General features: G+C 37.8%; 1 protein-coding gene across 1 annotated transcript in view; it reads right to left on the bottom strand.

The window, feature by feature from the left end:
• Spmip2 (sperm microtubule inner protein 2) overlaps nt 1-3,696 on the bottom strand; it is a 71,743-nt gene extending 68,047 nt beyond the window's left edge. The window contains exon 1 of the mRNA XM_027926586.2: nt 3,564-3,696. Within this exon, the coding sequence (XP_027782387.1) occupies nt 3,564-3,696 (133 nt within the window). The remainder of the gene's footprint in view (nt 1-3,563) is intronic.
• Nucleotides 3,697-21,226: the final 17,530 nt, after the last annotated feature.

Below are 21,226 nucleotides of genomic sequence, written 5' to 3'. Positions count from 1 at the left end.
AAATTCACTGAGAAAGAAAGTAGAATGGTGATTGCCAGAAGTCGGCAGGAGGGAAAAGTGGAGAATTAGTGTTTAATGGGTGCAGAGCTTCAGTCCTGCAAGACAAAAAAGTTCTGGAGATGGATGATGTTGATGGCTACACAACAATGAGAATGTCCTTAATGCCATATCTGTACCCTTGAAAAGGGTGAATTGTGTGTTAGGTTTGCTTTACCACAATTTTCAACAAATGAGTAAAACACTCTTAGATTATATTTAGTGTGTGACCCCACAGAGCACTCATTCTCAGTGGATCTATTTCTCCTAAAGCAAAAGGGAACACCCACACTAACCATGTTGCCATGTTGTGCCTTCAGGCTACAACCACCAGCCTGAGCCCCTGGTTTATGCTTTTATCGTGTTGTCTTTTCAAAGGCATTTGATGGGTATTTCATCATTTGCCTTTCCATACAATCTTAAATTTTTGGTGTGAATTGCAGCTTCTTTTTTTCCCATGTATCATCACAGTGATGATAACTAAATTATAAATTTACTGAATTACGGAAAATCAGTTTGGGGACTTCCAAGTCCTGAAAGAATGTAAATAATTTAACCATATTGTCAGATGTTAATTGACTCTAAAAAAGCAGAAGTGGAAAGTCCCAGGCTGATTATGTCTTCTGTTTCTTTCCCTTCCTTGACTAATGTTCAAAAGTAGGGAATGCCTGGGTCCTAACACACAATAAATATTTGTGAATAAATGAATACATGTGTGTAGGCAAACTATAAAAAGAATTCCCCACAAACCAGTCATGTGCAGACCGCGAAGCATCACATTTTGGGATAGTATTACATTATGGCAAGAATAATTTCCCTTTTAAAATACAGTTGATAATTTTCCATGTAGACAGAATTATTTTTCAGACACAGCAAAACATTTAGAAGTGAAATTTGATTCCATATCACTTATTCCCTTCTGTAAATCAAAAACAAGAAAAACTGGGGCAACTTCTGCATATCTGTCTTTATGCCTTTACAACAGATTTTAATGCAAATGTTTCAAAATTTGCTAGACCAAGAGAAGAGAAAGAAGAGAACTGGGACAAACAAATTTAGATTTTGCAATGTTTTGCATTGGAATTTATACATAAATATGAATAATATATATTATAACACTGACATTAAAAAACCTAGAATTTTTTGCAATTAGAATGAATGGTTATAACTGTTTAAAAATTGTATTAATGATTACTCCATGTATACCACTATTACATTGATGGATGAGGAGAAGGCAAAAGGATATGGGTCCATCTCTCAAGGAATATATAATCTATTAAAAAAATAGTCCTTTCTTTTTTTCCTTCCTTCTTTCCTTTCTTTTGTGTTAGGGATTGAGCCCAGGAACACTACCATTGAACTACATCCCCAGCTGTTTTTAATGCCTGTTTTTTTGTCTGCCCCTCCCTCCCCCAAACAAAAAAACACCAGACTCCTCCTCAAACCTGAAATCCTCCTACCTCAGCCACCTGAGTAGCTTGGATTACAGGAGAGCACCACAGTCCCTGTGGATAGTTTTACCTGCTACCTGTAATCCCAGCTATACTGGAGGCTAATGCAGGAGTATTGCAAGTTCGAGGATAGCCTGGACAACTTAATAAGACCCCATCTCAAAATAAAATAAAAAAGGCTGGGGATGTGGCTCAGTGGTAGAGGGCCCCTGGTTTAATTCCAAGGGCTGTGGTAGGGGATGAAATCCCACAGTCAAATACATGTGAAATGTGGGGTTGACAGTTTGTTAATTTTTTAATGAGAAATAGAATATAAAGCAGATTTCCAAAATCACAGCCAATCCATTAACTAGACCATTATGACATGCTATATTCTTATAAGAAAATCTCACAGTTCTCTACCTGCTTCAAAAGCTGATCATTGCTGGGCGGGGATGTAGCTAAGTGGTAGGGTTCTTGCCTAGCATGTGATAAAGCCATGTAAAAAGAAACAAAGAACTCTCAAAGATAGTCCTTGCACAGATGAACAAATTAAGGTGATGACCCTGGACCAATTAGCTGAACTCCCTATAGCCCACTTATCATTCTGTTCACAAATAATATATAGATAGATAGCTAATTACATTTGCTTCATTGGGATGCTACTTTTCTGTATTAATTATTGTTGAGAAAAATGCAACCATTTCAAAATTACATATCTTTTTCTAGTATGTACACACACACACACACACACACACACACAGAGGGGATTCTGGGTCTTTTGTTCTCTTGGGGAGGCTCTCTAAATTGGCATCTCTTCTATATTTTATTTCTCCACCGTTTCTTTGGGGTTTCCTTGTGGCTGCAGCCTGGCTCCCTCAAGTTTGTTTGCCAGCTAAAAAGACTAAAGTGGGGAGTCTTACTGTGCTTTCAATTTTGCCTTTTTTCTGAAGTCTATCCCCCCCACAAAGAGGCTGGGTGGGCAGCAGCTGAGCCCCTGGAGGAAGGGGATGGGTGAGATGTCTTTCCTTTGAACTTTCAGGGATTTGCTCCCATTTCGACTCACAATGCACCTGCAATAGTTAATGCTTTTCCATTTCTACTAGAAAGCAAATCTGCCTCTTCCAAAGGAGCATAAGTAATCAACACCCTGGTCAGCTCTGTGGGGAATGAGGGGAGAGGAGGGGCCTGGGTGAATAAAACATGGATTGGATGGGAGGCAGCAGGTGGAAGCTCTTTATCCGAATTCTGTTTCTGTATGTTAGTCTCAGCAGTCCTTTAAAGTGATTTTTTTTTAAATAAATCATTGAGAAAATAGTGTTAGAAAATTTTGGGATAGAAAGGAAGGTACTACAAAGGACTCCTTTCCATCACATACCCTATTCCACGCAAAAAAGAAATAAGCAAAATTAGTGAACAATTATGTGTTCCTTCTACATTGTCCTTTTATGCTAGGATAATTATTGACCCAGTTTAGGAATAAAAAGTTATCTAGAATGACTCTCTGGATAGGAGAACAATCAGTCAAACATGTCAGTTAGTGCCTATGCATAGTAAGATAAAGAAAAACGCCTGAGACTGCAAACTTCTCAAGAACTTGTCAGTTTAGTCCTTTACACTTGCTTTTTAGTGTCCTTTGTGTTAGGCTGGTCTTGGTGCTGAGACTGTATATGTCTTCTCTCCCTATCCTCCAAAGCAGGAACCAGCAAAAAAAAAAAGAGTCCCAACAGTTTTGGTCTCCCAGCTAGAGCTGCCCCCAAATAGGCAGCTTCACAGAACTCTGCCTGTGATGTACCTACTGTGGACAGTCTACCAACACCAGCAGTCCAGGAAAATGATTGAGATGCTGGGAAACAGGCAATAGGCTAGAACCAACATGGACTTGAAAATGGTTAGAGAGAGAGCCTTGGTCCCTGAAGATAAACAGGGAGGTAAGACAGAGCAAGCAGTGGCACTAAAATAAGAATCACACAAATCACAAATCATACTATATCTGTTTCAGCTGTGGCTTGGGGTGTTCAGGACAGAATCAAAGTGGGCTTTAAAGTTGTATGACTAACTGGAACACAGTTAGCTACACCCATGTAGCTCTCTTACCTCCTCCAAACTCCCAAATTGGATGAATTCCAGTGGCTTCTAGTAAAAGCTGGTGCCTTTCAACATGGGGTTTAACACCACCTGGTCTGACGTCAGGGAAGCTGGAGAAGGAGGTGGAGGTTGCTGTGGGCATGACTGTAGTCCCCAACCACAGGGTGAGCCTAGCACACCAGAGATAGTGTGCTTACTGGCAACAGCACCTGTGGCCCGCACCAGCCTTCTGAGCACAGAAATAATACATCTGACCCACTTGAATCTAATGTATGAAATATGATATGTCAAGAGCTTTGTAATGTTTTGAACAACCAATAAAAAAAAAAGAAATAATACATCTGCTACTTTACTTCTGCCTTCCAAATCTCACAGAAAATGTTTCCTGTGGCCCAGACTATTCCAAAACTATATGGGGAATGGGATTCTGGGAATTGTAGTTCCAACTTAGCTCACATGACAACACAAAACTACCCTGTTCAAGTCATGGCAGAGAGTTCAGTTTAGCAATATTACTATGTTCTTCTTCTTACTTGTCCTTTATATGGATTTGACTCTAGTGTTAGGCAATATATATCGATCAATAATAGGAACTGAACAGATAGCTTATCATTGAACAAGGCAGAGAATATATTAAAAAATGAAAGATTTTATTTTAATTTTTACCCCTAAGCAAGTAAAACAGTTCAGAATGCCCCTTGCAAAACTTAAGGACATCCCTGAATTAACTGGGAACAATTTAGGATAACTTCAGAGCCTTCTTGGGTTTATAATGAACTCAACACATGGGCTTACGTGAGTTATCTTTAGTCAAGAGGAAAGAAAGAAAATAACATGGACCAACAACCATGAACCTTAAACCCAAAATCATAAAGCAGAGATTCTCAATCTCCCATATTGACTTGAAATTGAAGTTTCTTCACACTGGAGTTCACCCTTCATAATGTTCCATGAGCAGCAGGGAATTGTTTATCAAGGAATGATTAATGAGGTCCTTGATAACATGTAGATGCACATAAATAGCTTCTTACATTATAGTCTTCACATAAAACAAATCCACGCAGACAGACCATGTTTCCACAGCATGCCTCCGCCCCCCAGAAGCAGATGTAGAGTTCACACAGCATTGTGTAATTTACTGTGGATTTCTCATTTCAGTCTTTATCTTCTGAGTGGTTATGTGTTTAGGTCAATGATAAGCTTTCACTTATTTTCGGCTCAACCCAAGGGAGTCTAAGATACTCCCCCTTTTTTTTTTTTTTTTTAGAAAAGGGAAAAAAGCAATCTCTGAGATACGAAAGTGAGAATTTTGTTTGTTTTGTATCCATGCAGACAAGGCATCCCTCAGGGCATTTCTGCATCTCAAAGGGTTTGTGTGTGCTCAGGCGCCTGCCTGCACACCCTGGGGGAGGGTGGCTATAGGGAAGGTGAGCATAGTTCAACAGTGGATCTTGTGTTCTAAGTGGCTACAGAATCCTCAGAAAAGGAAATTAATGTGATCTGCCACATCAATTCCTAGTATTGTGAGATGACAGGTTTGGGAGGTGTTTTTTTTTTTTTAACATCTTTATTTAGCTCACATGACTAGCGTATCAACTTTGTTCTGTTGCCATTTTGTGGAAAGAAGGCAGTGATAGCTACTTATAAATTGAGCTTTGAAAGACTCTAGAAATCTTTAAAGGAAAGAGATGTGGGAGGTATTTTTCCTTGCTCATAGCAGAGAATTTATCTAACTGAATGCTATCAGCATTTATTCATTAATCTTCCCTTAACTTCACATGGCTTTGTTTGCATAAGTTTTGACAACTCAGATTCCTAATTATCCTGTCATCAGTGCTATCATTCATTGGGGCTGAAAAACAGATTTCCTTTTTATATAATCATTTAAAAAAATAGTACAATGCACACTAATTTGAATTATACAAACATTCCCATCCTTTTCTTTTTTAAAAAAATGTGGGCTTTTAAATTACTTTTTTTTTTTAATAAATGGTTAAAAACCAGGCACAGTGGCACACACCTGTAATCTCAGCTGGGGAGGCTAAGACAGAAGGATCACTTGAGCCCAAGAGTTTGGAGCCAGACTGGGCAACATAGCAAGACTCCCACCTCAAGGGAGAAAAAATGAAAGAAAGAAAAAGCCTCTATCTTAGAGGTAAATTGGACCTTGAGGAGCAATATTGGGTTTGGGGACTGCAGCTTAGGGGTAGAGCATTTACCTAGCATGCGCAAGGCCCTGGGCTCAATCCCCAGCACTGAAGCAAAAAAAAGAAGAAATAGAATTGGAGCATGTGGGAGCTTCAAGGAGCAGAACATGTAGGGTTCCTATTACTCTCAGATCTGCTGACTTTCCCACAATGTGACACATGTAAGTTATTTTCCTGGTAGGCTTCTTTTTTTTTTTTTGGTGGTGGTGGTGGGGTACCAGGGATTGAACTCAGAGGCACTTGACCACTGAGCCACATCCCCAGCCCTATTTGTGTATTTTATTTAAACACAGGGTCTCACTGAGTTGCTTAGCGCCTCGCTAAATTGCTGAGGGTGGCTTTGAACTCTCTATCCTCCTGCCTCAGCCTCCCAAATTGCTGGGGTTACAGCAACTGTGCCTGTGCTACCATGCCTGGCTTGGTGTGCTTCTTTACCATACAGGTTTCACAGTTCCAGAAGAATTAGCTCAGAATTTGGAGTACAGGGCCAGACTTGGCATTCATCAAAGTCTCCTGTAAGTGGTTGTTAGAAAAATTACATTTGGAGGATCAGTGCCCTAGATTTGGAATTGTGGTAAGTTCAAGTTGCCTTCAGGGAAATTCTGATGGTTAATTTTGTGTTAAGTTGACTGGGCTAGAGGATTTCAGATAGCTGGTAAAGTATTGTTTCTGAGTGTGTCTGAGAGGGTGTTTCCAAAAAACATCAAGATTTGTGTTGGTAGACTGAGGAAAGAGGTGCTTTCACCAATGTGAGTGGGCATGATCCAAGCTGTTAATGCCCCAGAGGGTGGGGGGGGGGGAACTGACGGTGGAAGGGTAATCTTGTGGAACTACATCACTGATTCTGGTTCTCCAGCTTATAGACACAGATCACAGGATTTCTCAGCCTCCCTAATCACTTGAGCCAATCCCTCACAATAAACTTCTTTCTGTATATCTACATTTATCCTCTGTTTTTCTAGGAGATCATGACTAGTACAGAGAGTTTAGTGTTACCCATAATAGAAAGTCACAAAGGACCCAGAAACTGGATGTGGCTCACATTTCATAGCACACTGTCTTTTTTATTCCCTGGGTTGCTACCTCCTCTCCCAGCCATGCACTGGTGAGTTTTGATCACTGTTCAGTGAACCTGGAAGCTTCTACATTTGTTCCAGCCATGTAGGCTTGCTGGCTCTGCCCTCAGGTCCCCTCTTCTCTGTTTCTGGGGTGGTTCACTTGACTGCCAAGACAGAAATAGAGCAGATCTCCTCCCCCTCCCCCAGAAGGAGGTTTCCTAAGGTTGTGGTAGGTACTTTTCAGGGCCAGGGTCAGGCATCTTCCTGATTAGGGACTCCATCCTGCTCAGGCTCTGCTTGTAAATGGAATAGTTGGACTCCTTGGGGCATTAGGTTCAACCTTGTGACCAAGCAGAAGTCACCGGTCTGCTCATTTCTTCCCCTCAAGTCATTACATCTTCTGCACTCTTCCAGTTTCCCCAGAATTGTCTCTATTTTAGAAGGTGCTGCCCCAAACACATGATCTGTCCAATGTGATGATTTGATATACGCTTTCATGCCATTGTTCTTGAGGAAGTGGATAATCATCTATGCACCTCAGCCTTTTTCTTGGGGTATATTTTTTCCACAAGGTGATATTGGTGGTCAAAAGGGCCTTTTAATAGGCACTGTGAAAGGGTTTACCTTTTCTGAGATAATTGCTGGCAATTGGCATTAGCAAGAGAGTGAGGCACTTTATCCTTTATCACTTGCTGTGAATGAAATTGACTAGGTTCATACGCAGCAGGTGTCAAGGGTAAAATGCTTCCTCGCCAGAGTTCAGCATGTGCTTTTCTCTTCTTGCAGGAGAGGGAGGAAAGGAAAGGGAAATGGACTGAAGGTAAACAGACAAAGATGACACCCATAGTAAAAGATTTTCCACTAGAACACCCTAATGAGATATTTCTATTCTTCTTGACTATAGAATGACACTTTTCAACCAAGATTATATAAACTAGTGAGTAAAGTTTATAGGTAGAATTCTAAAATCTGCCATCTTTCCAGAAATTTTTTTTTTGGGGGGCGGGGGTTACCAGGGATTGAACTCAGATGCACTTGTCCACTGAGCCACATGCCCAGCCCTATTTGTGTATTTTATTTAGAGACAGGGTCTCACTGAGTTGCTTAGCATCTGGCTAAATTACTGAGAGTAGCTTTGAACTCGTGATCCTCCTGCCTCAGCCTACTAAGCTGCTGGAATTATAGGCATGCACCATTGTGCCCAGCCAGAAAATATTTTTAATGGAACTTGTTTTTCTTTAATTTTATTGAGATCAGGTTTACAGGAAAACCCAAAAGGCAGGTTAAGAAATTATTTTGTAGACTCAGGAGACGGAGTTTTCAAAGGATCCGTGTTTTTTCAAAGCCAGCCTCAGCAACTTAGTGAGGTCCTAAGCAATTTAGCAAGATTCTGTCTCAGAATAAAACATAAAAAGGGCTGGGGTTAATTGCCCCTGGATTCAATCCCCAGTATTCCCTTAAAAATATATATGTATATGTATTTTATATATATATATATATATATATATATATATATATATATATATATATATATAGTGTGTGTGTGTGTGTGTGTATTTCATTACCAGCATGACAAATAACTTCATCCTCAAGGCCCTGTAGCCAGCAGTTTACTTGCATTGCTAGTGATATCTATCAGATGACAATAGTTAACACATATTGGAGCTTACCACATCCCAAAGTGGCAAATACTCTGCATGCATTAACTCACATAAACTCCCAGCCACACTATAGAGTAGATATTTTCCTGTTTAACGGATAGTAAAACTGAGGCACAGAGGTGCAGTTAGATTTTCCAAGGTTACACCTGTAAGTAAATGGTAGAGCCAGGATTGTTTAGAGCCTTGCTACAATGTGTGGTTCCTGAACCAAAAGCAGTCTCATCTGGGTGCTTGACAGATGTGTAGATTCTCAGGCTCACATCAGACCTTTGTAATCAGAATCTGCATTTTAATGAGACTGCCCAGGTGAATCATATTCACATTAAGGTTTTAAAACCACTTACATAATCTTAGATTATTTCTTCCTCTACCCTTTAAAAACCTACTTATGACTTCAGACATAGGGAAACAAAGTACACTTTGTTGGTTTTTTAAGAAAAAAGAATGGGCAGGGCATGGTAGTGCATGTCTGTAATCCCAGTGTCTTTGGAGGTTGAGGCAGGAGGATTACAAATTGGAGGCTAGCCTGGACAACTAGCATGACCCTGTCTCAAAATTAAAAATCTTTAAAAAGGGCTGGGGATGTAGCACAGTGACAGAGGGCTTACCTAGCATGTGCAGGGCCCTGGGTTGGGGTCTCCAGCATCACGAAAGAGAGATGGGCAGGGGGGAGGGGGAGAATGGGATTTTGACATTATTTTTCTGTCTTGTCCTTTTCCCAGCACCTCCCTCTCCCAGATCGTCATCCTCAAGGGAAAAAAAGTTTTTGAAAACAGTTGAATTTATATGAAATAGGTACTATTATACCCAAATTACAGCTAAGAAAATTAAATTCAGAAAGGTTAAGGGAGAAAGCCAAAATTGATGTCTAATTTTCAGTTTTTCATCTTAAAGCAGGAACATCATTTTCATCTCTATTTCCTATTAGGTAGCACAGTGCTTAGCACAGAGAAAACAGTCAATTAATCTTTGGGTTTTTTCCACCCTAATTATGAGCACTTCACCTTGATTTTAAAAAGCGATGATAACAAAACCTACAAGGCATCAAGTTTGGAAAATTAAGACAAGAAGACAAATTCTCGTCCCTTCATCTTAGCTCACGTAATAAAGGTGTTTGTTGTTCTCAAGGAAAAAATAATAATAATAATTTAAAATAAAAAGAGAAGTACTTGAGATTAAGACAAAACTTTTTGTTGGAAACCCTCTTCTAAGAGGTTGTTCAAATGCTTTTCAAAGTAATGGCAACAAATCATATTGGTAATCATTTGGGTGGTCAACAATTTAAGGTAGGATTGATTTGAAATTGCAGGCACCTTGGATAAGGCCTTCATCCCAGCCTTATCTTACATGACACATACTTTTATCAAAATAATAATGTATCATGTAAGAAGAACAATGCACGGTGGAAAATAAGTAAGGACTGCATTAGGCCTGCCACTCTTGGTATCCTAGTAGGATTACCTGACATCTAATAGGCCCTTAGAAAGTAAATAAGTCAGTGCAGCTGGATGTGGTTAGGCTAACTATGCTCCATTATCTTATCTTACATAAATGCTCATGTATTCCATCAGAAGAACTTTTCCAACTAAGCTTTACTTATTTATTTATTTTTTCTTTCTCTTTTTATGGTTCTAGGGATTGAACCCAGGGCCTTGCTCAGGCTAGGCAAGAACTTTGCTGCTGAATACAATCCCAGCCCCTTGATTTTTTATTTTTATTTTATACTATTGTTCTTGGTGCTGAGGACTAAACCCAGCACATGCTAAGCAGGAACACTGAGCTACACTTTCAGCTCTTACATGTTTTTTTTTTTTTTTTTTTTTTGGTAGTGGGGATTGAACCCAGGGGCACTCGAACACTGAGCTGCATCCCCAGCCCTATTTGTATTTTATTTAGAGACAGTCTCACTGAGTTGTTTAGTGCCTTACTTTTGCTGAGGCTGGCTTTGAACTCGAAATTCTGCGGTCTCAACCTACTGAGCTGCTGGGATTACAGGCATGCACCACCGCGCCCACCTCCTACATTTTTATCCTATCTGAATAGACCAACAATTTATGATAAGGATAGATGTAAATCACAGAACAAATTATGAGTTGGCAAATGGCATGTTATGACAACATAATAAAATGCAGTTTAAAATAAATTAAAAAATATATAAGTAAAATGCAATTTAACCAACACAATGTTTCAGTATCATTAAAATGTATAAGCTTTTGTCATGAATTAGTTTTTAAAAATATATAGTAGTTCTGAGACTGGAGCTGAATTTGCAGCAGCATGGCTATTTTATTCTTTCTTTAAACAGGAAACCACTGGCAATTCACTGTGAAGTCATTTTCTATTTTTAAAATAATTGAATTTGAGACATGACTATTAGTGTGACAGTTTCACAGGGCAAAAAATGAGATGAATAAATGGATCTGAAACCCAGACTAATGGAGCAATACTTTTCAAAATTATGTATGCATTTATGTACTTGTCCTACGGCTTACAGTTTCATTCATCACATTGGTTTTCGCCATTTTCAATTGTAATATCCTCCTAACAAAAATCCTGTGCTATGACCACTCCATTATAAGGTGGGGTTCTGCAATATTCCTGGTTTACATAATAACTACTTTTAGTAGATATATTTTAGTAGATATATTATGGCTGACTATGTACATTAATATTTTTATTTAGACACTAACTTGGATAAAATGCACATAAATACACCGCATAAACAAGGGACAGACAGAGGCTCCCATTCCTTCTGATTCAGGCTTTATGAATCACTTAACTTCTATGAACCCTTCTGGAAAATGTTAGGTTGAATTAGATTATCTGTTATTATGGCTTTTTATTTTTGTACTTTTTAGGTGGAGTCTTGATGTGTTGCCCAGACTAGTCTTGACCTCTTCAGCTTAGGTGATTCTTCTGCCTAAGCCTTCAGAGTTACGTGTTGGCACTATAGGTGTGTGCTAACAGGCCTGCCTATGTACTCTTAAAATGTCCTATATTTATTATTCCACAAGTATCTTGGACCAAGTGGAAATTCATCAAAGATTTTGATTGATGTATTTTTTAGGGCCTGGGGTACAGCTCAGTGGTAGAACACATGCTTAGCATGTACAAGGCCCTGGGTTCAATCCCCACCACCACACATACACACAAAATGTAATTTTTAATAAATATAATTTTTTTAACTTTAAAACTATGTAGGACCTGGAAATGGGTTCACAAATTATATCACTTATATGTATATAGATGTTTCAAAACCATATAAACATACTGTAAAATATTTTGTAAATCTCTTTATAATTTTGTTTATAATATTAGATTTTCATAGTAAAATGGTAGATCTGGCAAAATTTCAATAATTGTTAAACATGGCTGACAGGTAAGTGGGAGTTTTTTGACATGTTATAAAAATATTCATAATGAAATGTTCAAAAGCTGAAGGGAAAAATAATTTATACATACTTCTTCAAAAGAAATAAATGATTTTTTTAACATATGGGGGCTTTAAATACATATATATTGTTCATAGTATTTTATATAATCCTTCAAAGCTTTTGTCATTAATTAAAGTTAAACATCTGTTTGTTCTTTTCATCTGTTAATTCTGTTCTTTGTAAATATACCACAAGAAAATAACAGAAAAAGGGAAAAAAAAGTATGCTAAAGTATTCATGCAGCTTATTAATGACAGTGAAAATTTGGAAATTAAATATAAAATGTAGGTGAATATGAAACTGATTATTACACAATGAAAGACCATAAATCTATCAAAGGGACAAGAATTTGAACCATGTAAATAAATAACAAGTAAACACTGACAAAAATTAAAAGAAATTTTAAGTGTCAATTAAGATAGTTTTATAGTTGCAAATGAGAGAAAATCCAACCTAAACTGACTAAAGGAAAAAAGGAATTAAAAAAAAAATAGACAGAATGCCTTTATTTTATTTGTTTACTTTTATGTGATGCTGAGGATTCAACCCAGTGCCTCACACATGCTTGGCAAGCACTCTGCCACTGAGCTACAGCCCCAGCCCAGGAAAAGAGGAAATTTATTGGCTGATGGAAATGACAAATGTAAGAGGCACAAAAATTGTTTCAAAATGTATCACAGATTTAAATGAAAACACAGACTTCTAGAAGAGAACACAGGAGAAACAATATGAAAAGCATAATCTATGAGAGAAAAACTTGATGTTGCATTTTATTAAAATTAAAAACTTTGGTCTTTGAAGGACTACAGTAAGAGGATGAAAAGACAAGTAGCTGACTGGGAGAAAATTTTTACAAAACAAGGAATTGTGTATGCAAAATCTACACAAAATTTGTAAAACTTGGCAATAAGACAGTAAAAAAAAAGCCCATTATATAAAGGACAAACATGAATAGATACCTAACCAATGAAAATATACAAATGGCAAACATACTCAACATCATTGGTGATTAGGGGATTGTGAATTGAAACAATGTGATTCAATTACACACAGATTAGAATGATTGAAAGTAAAAAAAAAAATTAAAGAGAGAGAGAGAGAGATACCACATGTGGATAAAAATGCAAAGCAACAAGGACTCTCCTTTGTTGATAGTGGAAGTGTAAAATGGTATATCTAGTTTGGAAAGCAGTTGGGCAGTTTATTATGAAGCTAAACATATAATCTACCAATCACACCCCTAGATATTTACCAAATTGATTTGAAAACATGTGTAGACAAAAGCCTGCACATGAAAGTTTATAGAATTTGTTTTTCACAATTGTCCAAAACTGGAAGCAACCAAGATGTCCTTCAATAGGTGAATGGATAAGAAAATTGTGGCACATCTAGACAATTAAATATTAATTAATAAAAATAAATGAGCCATCAAGCCATGAAAAGATATGGAGGAGCATTGAGTTCTTACTGATGAGGGAAAGAAGACAATCTAATAGGACTCCATATCTGATTCTGGGTCTATAACATTGCTATGGTTTGGATACCAGGTGTTCACTGAAAGCTCCTGTTAATGCAGGAACGTTCAGAGGTGAAGTGACTGAATTAATAGAACTATAACCTAATCAGTCCTTCCTAGTTTGGATTAACTGGATGTTAACTATGGGCTGGTGGGGTGGGCAGGAGGGCATGGGTCACTGGGGTGTGCCCTGGAAGGGTATATCTTCTGTGTGGCTACCTCCCTTTTCTCCCTGGATGCCATGAATGGAGTAGTGCTCATCTGCCACATCCTTCCACCATGAGGCTCTGTCTCACTTTGGGCCCAGAATGATGGGGTAGGCCAACCATGGACTGACCCTCTGAAACTGGGAGAAAAAATAAGCTTTCCCTCTTCTAAGTTGTTCTTGTTAGGTATTTTGTTCACAGCATCAAAAAGCTGATTAATGCAGACATTCAGGAAAAGTGAAAAAAGTCAGGCAATCAGGGGAGAAAAGAATGGAAAGAAATAAGTGAGGCACAGAATATTTTTAGAGGAATGAAACTATTCTGTATGATTGTACAGTGGTGGGTACATGTCCTTATGAATTTTCAAAAACTCCTTTACTTTATAGCACAAATAGTAAGCTTAAATGCATGTAAATTTTAAAAATTATTTAGGAGGTTGGGGGACTCCAGGAAGTATTTCAGACTGACAAGAATATACAGTCACAGACTGTGACTGTGACTATATTACAAATGTACTAAACAATTTCATTAAAGGAGCAGGGGGGAAAGTTGCTGACTTAAATAACTTAGGAAACGAGTGCAGTATGTAAGACTAAAAGCAAAAGGAATTGCAAGTAAGCACTGTACTCAAGCTGGTAAAGATTTTTACCAAAGTGTATATGAATTACTAACTCTGATGGTACTGTACATGAAGACTTTAAATAAAAAAGTAAATGGATGGTATATAGGTAGGAGTCATATTTCTTAATACTGGAGTGGGGCTTTACACATAAGCAAGGGGAAGAAGCTAGAATGATTCGCATAGATATGGATTAGAGTTGGGGACATGATCAAAAATTCACCTTGAAACTTAATATAGATACAGATGGTTACACTTTGGAAATTTTATAGATTTGCATATACACATATATTTTCTTGCTCTGTCAGTTGAGAAGGCCTAAAGGAAACAAGAGTCCGGTTGCAATTAGCATATCTTGTGTACAGACATAGGTTTCTAATCCATTCTCCAATAAAGGAACTAGGGCTCTGGGAGAAATGGCCACTTCTAGCACTGGGGCAAGAAATACACAAATGATCTTGGAGAAACTTCTAGTACCAGAAAGTAAGGAAGTGCTACCCCAAGCAAAGCAGATAAGCCAACCCACATTGATGGGAATACATTAAAGGGACATAGGAGAAAACTGACAGCTCTCAATTTGACAAAGCTGGAACAATTTCCAACAAAATTGGTCAATCAGCATTGATTATAGCTCAAACAGAACATGAATATCCAGGAGTTTGTACTGATATAAACGATTAAATAAATTAATAGGATAGAAAGGATAATTCTCTCATGCAGATTATTTCCAGATATCCTATATATATATACTCTATCCTCAAGGAAAAGAAGCAAAACTCCCTCTCCTTAAGTATAGGCTGCCCATGGAACTTCCTAAGAGCACAATAGAGAAAGGGGAGAAAAAAATGACCTTACAATGGAGAGACCCAACAAATACCATGTCAGCTAGGTGATCAAGGTAAAAATCACAGATCATGTTGACAGTATGTTTCTATGACATGATGAAAAAAAAAATGGCACTTTACCTCTATGATCTTTCTCCCAAAAAGTCAAAACCCCAAATTAATCATAAGAAAAACAGCAGACAGATCCAAATTGAGAAGCATCCTACAATATACCTGATTAGTATTCCTTCAAAACTGTCAAGGTCATCAAAAACAAGGAAAAGTCTGAGAAACTGTCAAAACCAAGAAGAACCTAAGGAAATATGACAACCAAATGTTATGCAGCATCCTGGATAGAATTTTGGAACAGAAAAAGGACATTAGCTAACAATAATATGAATAAGTATGCATTTTAGCTGATTTTATCAATATTTGTTCATGAATTGTAACAAATGTGCCATAGATGTAGCAATTAAGGAATGCTGGGGGGTTAGCTCAGTGGCACAGTATGTGTTTAGCATGCACTAGGCTCTAGTTTCAATCCCCAGCACCAAGTAAAATTAATAATAGTAATGATAACTGAGGAAACTGTGTGTGTGGGGGGGGATATATTAGAATGCTCTGTACTAACTTTGTAATTTTTCTGTAAATACACTTCTCTACAAAATAAAGTCTATTAAAAACAAGTCTCAGAGGTAGGAGAGGTCTCAGATGTAGTTTATTTCAGGACTCAACACCCAGATCCTCTCCTTGACTCTACTTCTTTCAGATTGGCTCCTACGTAGACTCCATTTGTTCCCAACCTCTACGTGGTTTTTCAGCAACTTCAGACTCAAATTATCACTGCCCTTTAGCAGTGGGAGCAATTTTTTTTTTTAGTATACTTCTCATCTTTGAGTCCAGTTGGGCCTGCTTGGCATGACAAGGGTCATATGCCCATTAGAAGCCCTTCTGTCCAGGGAGATGAAGTGTAATTGGCTTAGTCTGGGTCATGTGCTCCATCTGTTGCAACACAACCCAAGAGTTGAAATAACCTTCTTTTAAGCAGACTGTCTGTGGGAAATGGGTGGTTTTTCCAAAGTTGAGAATATTACAAGAGCAAAGTAGATGAGATAGGTAATGATCAACATAAATCACAAATACCTACCATAAATATACATTTTATTATCTTTCTGTAATATTATAAAATATGCTTATATTTTGGAAAATAAAGAAGATAAGATGAAACTTAGTTTATGCCTTATGGACTTATCACAATTAGTCATATTCTAGTTTTTATTTAATCATAATTTCACACACATATACGGCCCAAATTATTTAAATTGAAAAATAAAGTACATAGGGCTGGGGTTGTGGCTCAGTGGTGGAGTGCTCACCTAGCATGCACAAGGCGCTGGGTTCGATCCTCAGCACCACATAAATGTAAAATAGAGATATTATGTCCACCTAAAACTTAAAAATAAATATTTTTTTAAAAAAGGAAAGATAAAGCACAGTCCAACAACTTTACTAGGTTTAATGCACATCATGCTCAAAATTTTTTAATATCTTTATTTTGTTTATTTGTTTTTATGTGGTGCTGAGGATTGAACCCAGGGCCTCACACATGCAGTTGAGCACTCTATCGCTGAGCCACAACCCCAGCCCCCATGCTCAAATTTTTAATCAAGCAAATATATCAAGTTTGTATGATACAAGAGGCTTAAAGCACTAATGAAAAATTGATTAAAAGTAAACTTTTTAGTAACATCAAGGAGTTCTCCTTACACAAACCAAAAATGTCATGCTAATAAAAATGCAAAAATTGGCTCAGATATTTTGGCAACTTCGATAAAGATGTATTTATGGCAACAAGAAACCAACACCAAACCAAATGAGCATAACCAGATAGACCCATGTAAATAAACACATGTAATTATTTCATTATTACCTCCGTTATATGAAAATCATAGAAGTGAGAGAGAGAAAAAGTTCAGTTCCCTCTGTGAGTATGTATACCAAGACTCTGTTTACCTGAAAAAATCATCCGTCTTCCCACAGTTGTAGATATTGGCTCCCGATATGTTACAGATGCCATGGCTGTGGTCTTAACTGTGCCAATGGAATTTCTTTCTCAATTTCTTCAGACTAATTAACCAGCACCAGTTAGAACCAAAGACTGTAGTTCTTGTCTCCCTGTCCATGACATAGGCTGGGTGGCTGCTAAGGACTCTTTATGAAAACTTCTAACAGAGTTCTAGAATTCCAGTCTCCAAGAACAGTCAGATACAGACAGCAGTGACATTTCAGAAACTGCATTCAATGACTTTTCTTTATCTGTCAATGTTGAGCTAGAAAAGACCTGTCCACAGCTCAATTCACAATAGCTAAGCTATGGAACCAACCTAGGTGCCCTTCAACAGATGAATGGATAAAGGAAATGTGGTACATTTACACAATGGAATGTTACTCAGCCATAAAGAAGAATGAACTTATGGCATTTGCCAGTAAATGGATGGAACTGGAGACTATCATGCTAAGTGAAATAAGCCAATCTCAACAAACCAAAGACCAAATATTCTCTCTAATATGCGGATGTTGACTCACAATAGGTAAGAGGGAAGGGTTGGTGGGGAGAGGGGGAGTTTCATGGGATTGGACAGGGCAGAGTTGGGAGATGGGAATGGGAAGACAGTAGAAAGAAATGGTCATAACTTTCCTGTGTTCATATATGAATACACCACAAGAGTAACTCCACATTATGTACAACCACAAAAGTGGGAAATCATACTCCATGCATATATGATATGTCAAAATACATTCTACTGTCATGTATAACTAAAAAGAACAAATCAAAAAAAGGAATGTATACTAAAATACTGAAAAATACCTACTATTTTGGACTTCTCAATTACCCTATTTTATATTTTTATATGTTCTCTCTAAATATCCTATTAATCATGTTATTAAAAATAATGTTTAAACACCCCATTCCCATGACTTCTTTTTACAAGTCAATTACTTTGTTTTCTCTAAAATAAACACCTTTTTAAAAATTACATTCTTATTTAAAGCACTTATAATTTTCCTAATTGCTGAGATTAGCACATTGAGTATTGAGAAATTTCTTACCTTTAATACTCTTTTCCCCTGTATATATTAGGACAAATTCTCCCTTATTATATTAAATAAATAGAAGTTATTCATGTTGATTCACAGATGAGCAAAATATAAGCCACTAACTTTTGAAACCATTACATTATTTGGACCTATGGGGAACTATTCAATCCATGGGAAAGGTAATCAGCTAACTAGAACCCTTAGGACTTATGTAAGAATCTCCAGATGTTTAAAACATGAATGATTGACCTCCTCACTACTGTTTAGGTCAGAATTTTCAGGCCTTCCCAAAAGCTCATTTTGTGGAAATTATTTTCTCTTCAATTAATATACTAAAACTAAATTGGAAGGAAGATAAAAATCAACAAATTATGCTCAACTTACCTTAATTTTTTCCCTTTATTATCTGTAGGATTCTGGCTGATGATCTGTTTTGTTTTTACATTGGAATCTGAACAAAGTATTGTTAAATTGATGTTTATATCCATGGAATGTCGATCCACAGCACATCTACATAATGGAAGAGGTGGATACTCATTAATTCCTACAAGGGCATCTTCCAAGCTCAGAATGGAGACCTTGACATAGGAAGGAACCTTTTGTTGCCTGGCCAGGACCTTATGAGCAATTTAGTTTGGATTTTCTAGAAACCTCTAATGGAAACATCCTGGTGTGTTTTATTTATTCTGCTGAAGCTTAATTACCTCTAGAGTATATTTCTCAATTTCTCTTGGTATCTCCCTTCATTATGAATGTGCCCACTGTCTTAAAACATTTGTTAGCCTGTTCTTACAGAAGATCTCATGTATGATACATTGATAGAGTGTTAAGAATAAAAGTCAGTGTTGGACTGGGGATATAGCTCAGTTGGTAGAGTGTTTGCTTTATATGCACAAAGCCCTGGGTTCAATCTCCAACACCACACACATACACACACACACACACACACACACACACAAAGTCAGTGTTATCATCAAATGAAAGAAAGAAAGAAAGAAAGGGAAGAAAGAAGGAAGGAAAGGAAGAAAGAAGGAAAGGAAGAAGGAAAGAAAAGACCTGTGCAGGTGTTGAGAGCCACAGCCAGTCAGAATGACGCCTGGCATATTGCCAGAGGGAATGGTTGAAAGGTGACACCAGCAAACCATTGAGATGATGATTTGAGTTAAACTGTATATAATTGCTGTGATGCTGGATTTTATTGAGTTGTATATGGACCCTGCTCTGGGAATAGGGCGGCTCCGGGAATCTGCCTCGGGCGCCCCCTACTTTGGAGTTCCCGAGCAGTTCTCACGGGGGTTCAGGGAGATTGGGCGCTAGGAGCCTGGTGGAAGGAGTGTGTTCCCGAGTAGTGTGTGTGCAGTGCCAGTGAGAGTTGGGGAATAAAGAATTGCTGTTTGAACCTACAAGGCTTTGTGGCGGATCGGTTATTTGTGCCCAGCCAGACTGCAGCATGCAGGTATTAGACTTAGATCATGCTTCTATCTCAGATAACCTGGAAGGTTCAATCACCACTGTTTTTCGACATTCCATAAAGAATGTTCTGCAGGGATTCATGTAGTCAAAAACAAAACAAAACAAATATATATAAACATAAAACAAAAAACAAAATCTGCAAACCATGGTTAAATACATTTGAAAATCACCAGTCAGATAAAATGCAAAAAAAATACATTAATAAAAATGACAATTTTATATATATTTCTTTCTAGCCTCACATTCTAATACTTCCTCAAACACACTCTACTTTGGTCATATCAATTTATTTGTGGCTCCCAATCCCTGCAATGTTCTTTCATTCTTCTGAGCCTTTACACATACAATTTGCTCTTCTTGTAACTTATCTATACAAATACTTCTTGTCCTCTGAAAGCCAATGCCCACATCTCTTCTTCCAGGAGGATGTCTGCAGATCTATGTAAGTATTTTCTTCTTCATTTGTCTTTAACCTCAATAGCATTGTGTTTAGATCTTTCTTTTGAACTTATCACTTAGTTTTAATTGTTTATTTATTTATTGTTTTTGTTTTGTTTTGCAGTGCTAGAGATCAAACCCAGGGCCTTGCACATGCTGACCTGAGCTATATTCCCAGTCCTCTATTTGTTTTCTCTACTTTCTCACCAGACTCTGACTTCCAGAAGGTCATGATAAAAACATCTTCATTTATATTTAAATTTCCAAAGTCTTGTATGCAACAGATAGCTAATAAATGTTTATGGAATGAATAAATCAATGAACAGGTAATTCTAGCTTGCTTAGAAACAATATCAACTGCCTGATAATCCATTGAATATCTGAAAAATAATTTTGAGCTCACTAAATATATGGGTTTTTTTTTTTTTTTACTGAAACGTGTAATACTTTTGTTCTGTTGACAACTACAATAAAAACAAAAATACTACATTAACCACAGAGAGCTTTACTAGTATGGTAGGCAGAGAGATGCCTACCAACGACCCCCTTCAAGGAAGAGCTTGTATCGCTGCTGCAGGGAGTGCTGTCTCCGGTTATCAGCTCCCTCACAAGGGCTGCAGCTGCAGAGAGCTGCCTCCTCTGTCTGAGGTCAAGCCCTTCTGGCACAGTCTGTGTCCAGTGACTAAGTGAAAAGGGGGGTGGAGGCAATCATTCCAGGTAGCTATGGGAAACTTTTTCACCTCTTGCACAGTTTTTGTTGGGCCCCCCAACCCAACTTCTTCCTCAGCTCAATACTGCTTCCTCCCCTTTTCCTTCACATGTGTAGATCTGAAATAACCATCTTGCCTCACACTTCCAGAGAACCTGACCTGAGACAGACAGCGTAGACACATATGCAAAAATGTACACAAATAGCACTTCTCTCCACCTTTCCCCCTCTTTTCTCCACCCTTTTGACCACTCCACCCTTCTAACAGGAAGCAGATTCTGTTTCTCCCATGTGGGCAACAAGGTCAGTCAGTCCTTGTTGCGTTCTTGATCATCTTTGGTCCTGATCTTCATCACACTCTTCTTTATGTGCAGAAGCTTCTGTAAGCTTTTTTATAATTAGGTGAGCTAATTATAATTACTATAGTC

Source organism: Marmota flaviventris, chromosome 7, assembly GCF_047511675.1.
Source record: "Marmota flaviventris isolate mMarFla1 chromosome 7, mMarFla1.hap1, whole genome shotgun sequence".
Classification (NCBI taxonomy): domain Eukaryota; kingdom Metazoa; phylum Chordata; class Mammalia; order Rodentia; family Sciuridae; genus Marmota; species Marmota flaviventris.
The sequence above is the reverse complement of the archived record's forward strand: the minus strand, read 5'-3'. Positions and strand labels throughout refer to the sequence as shown.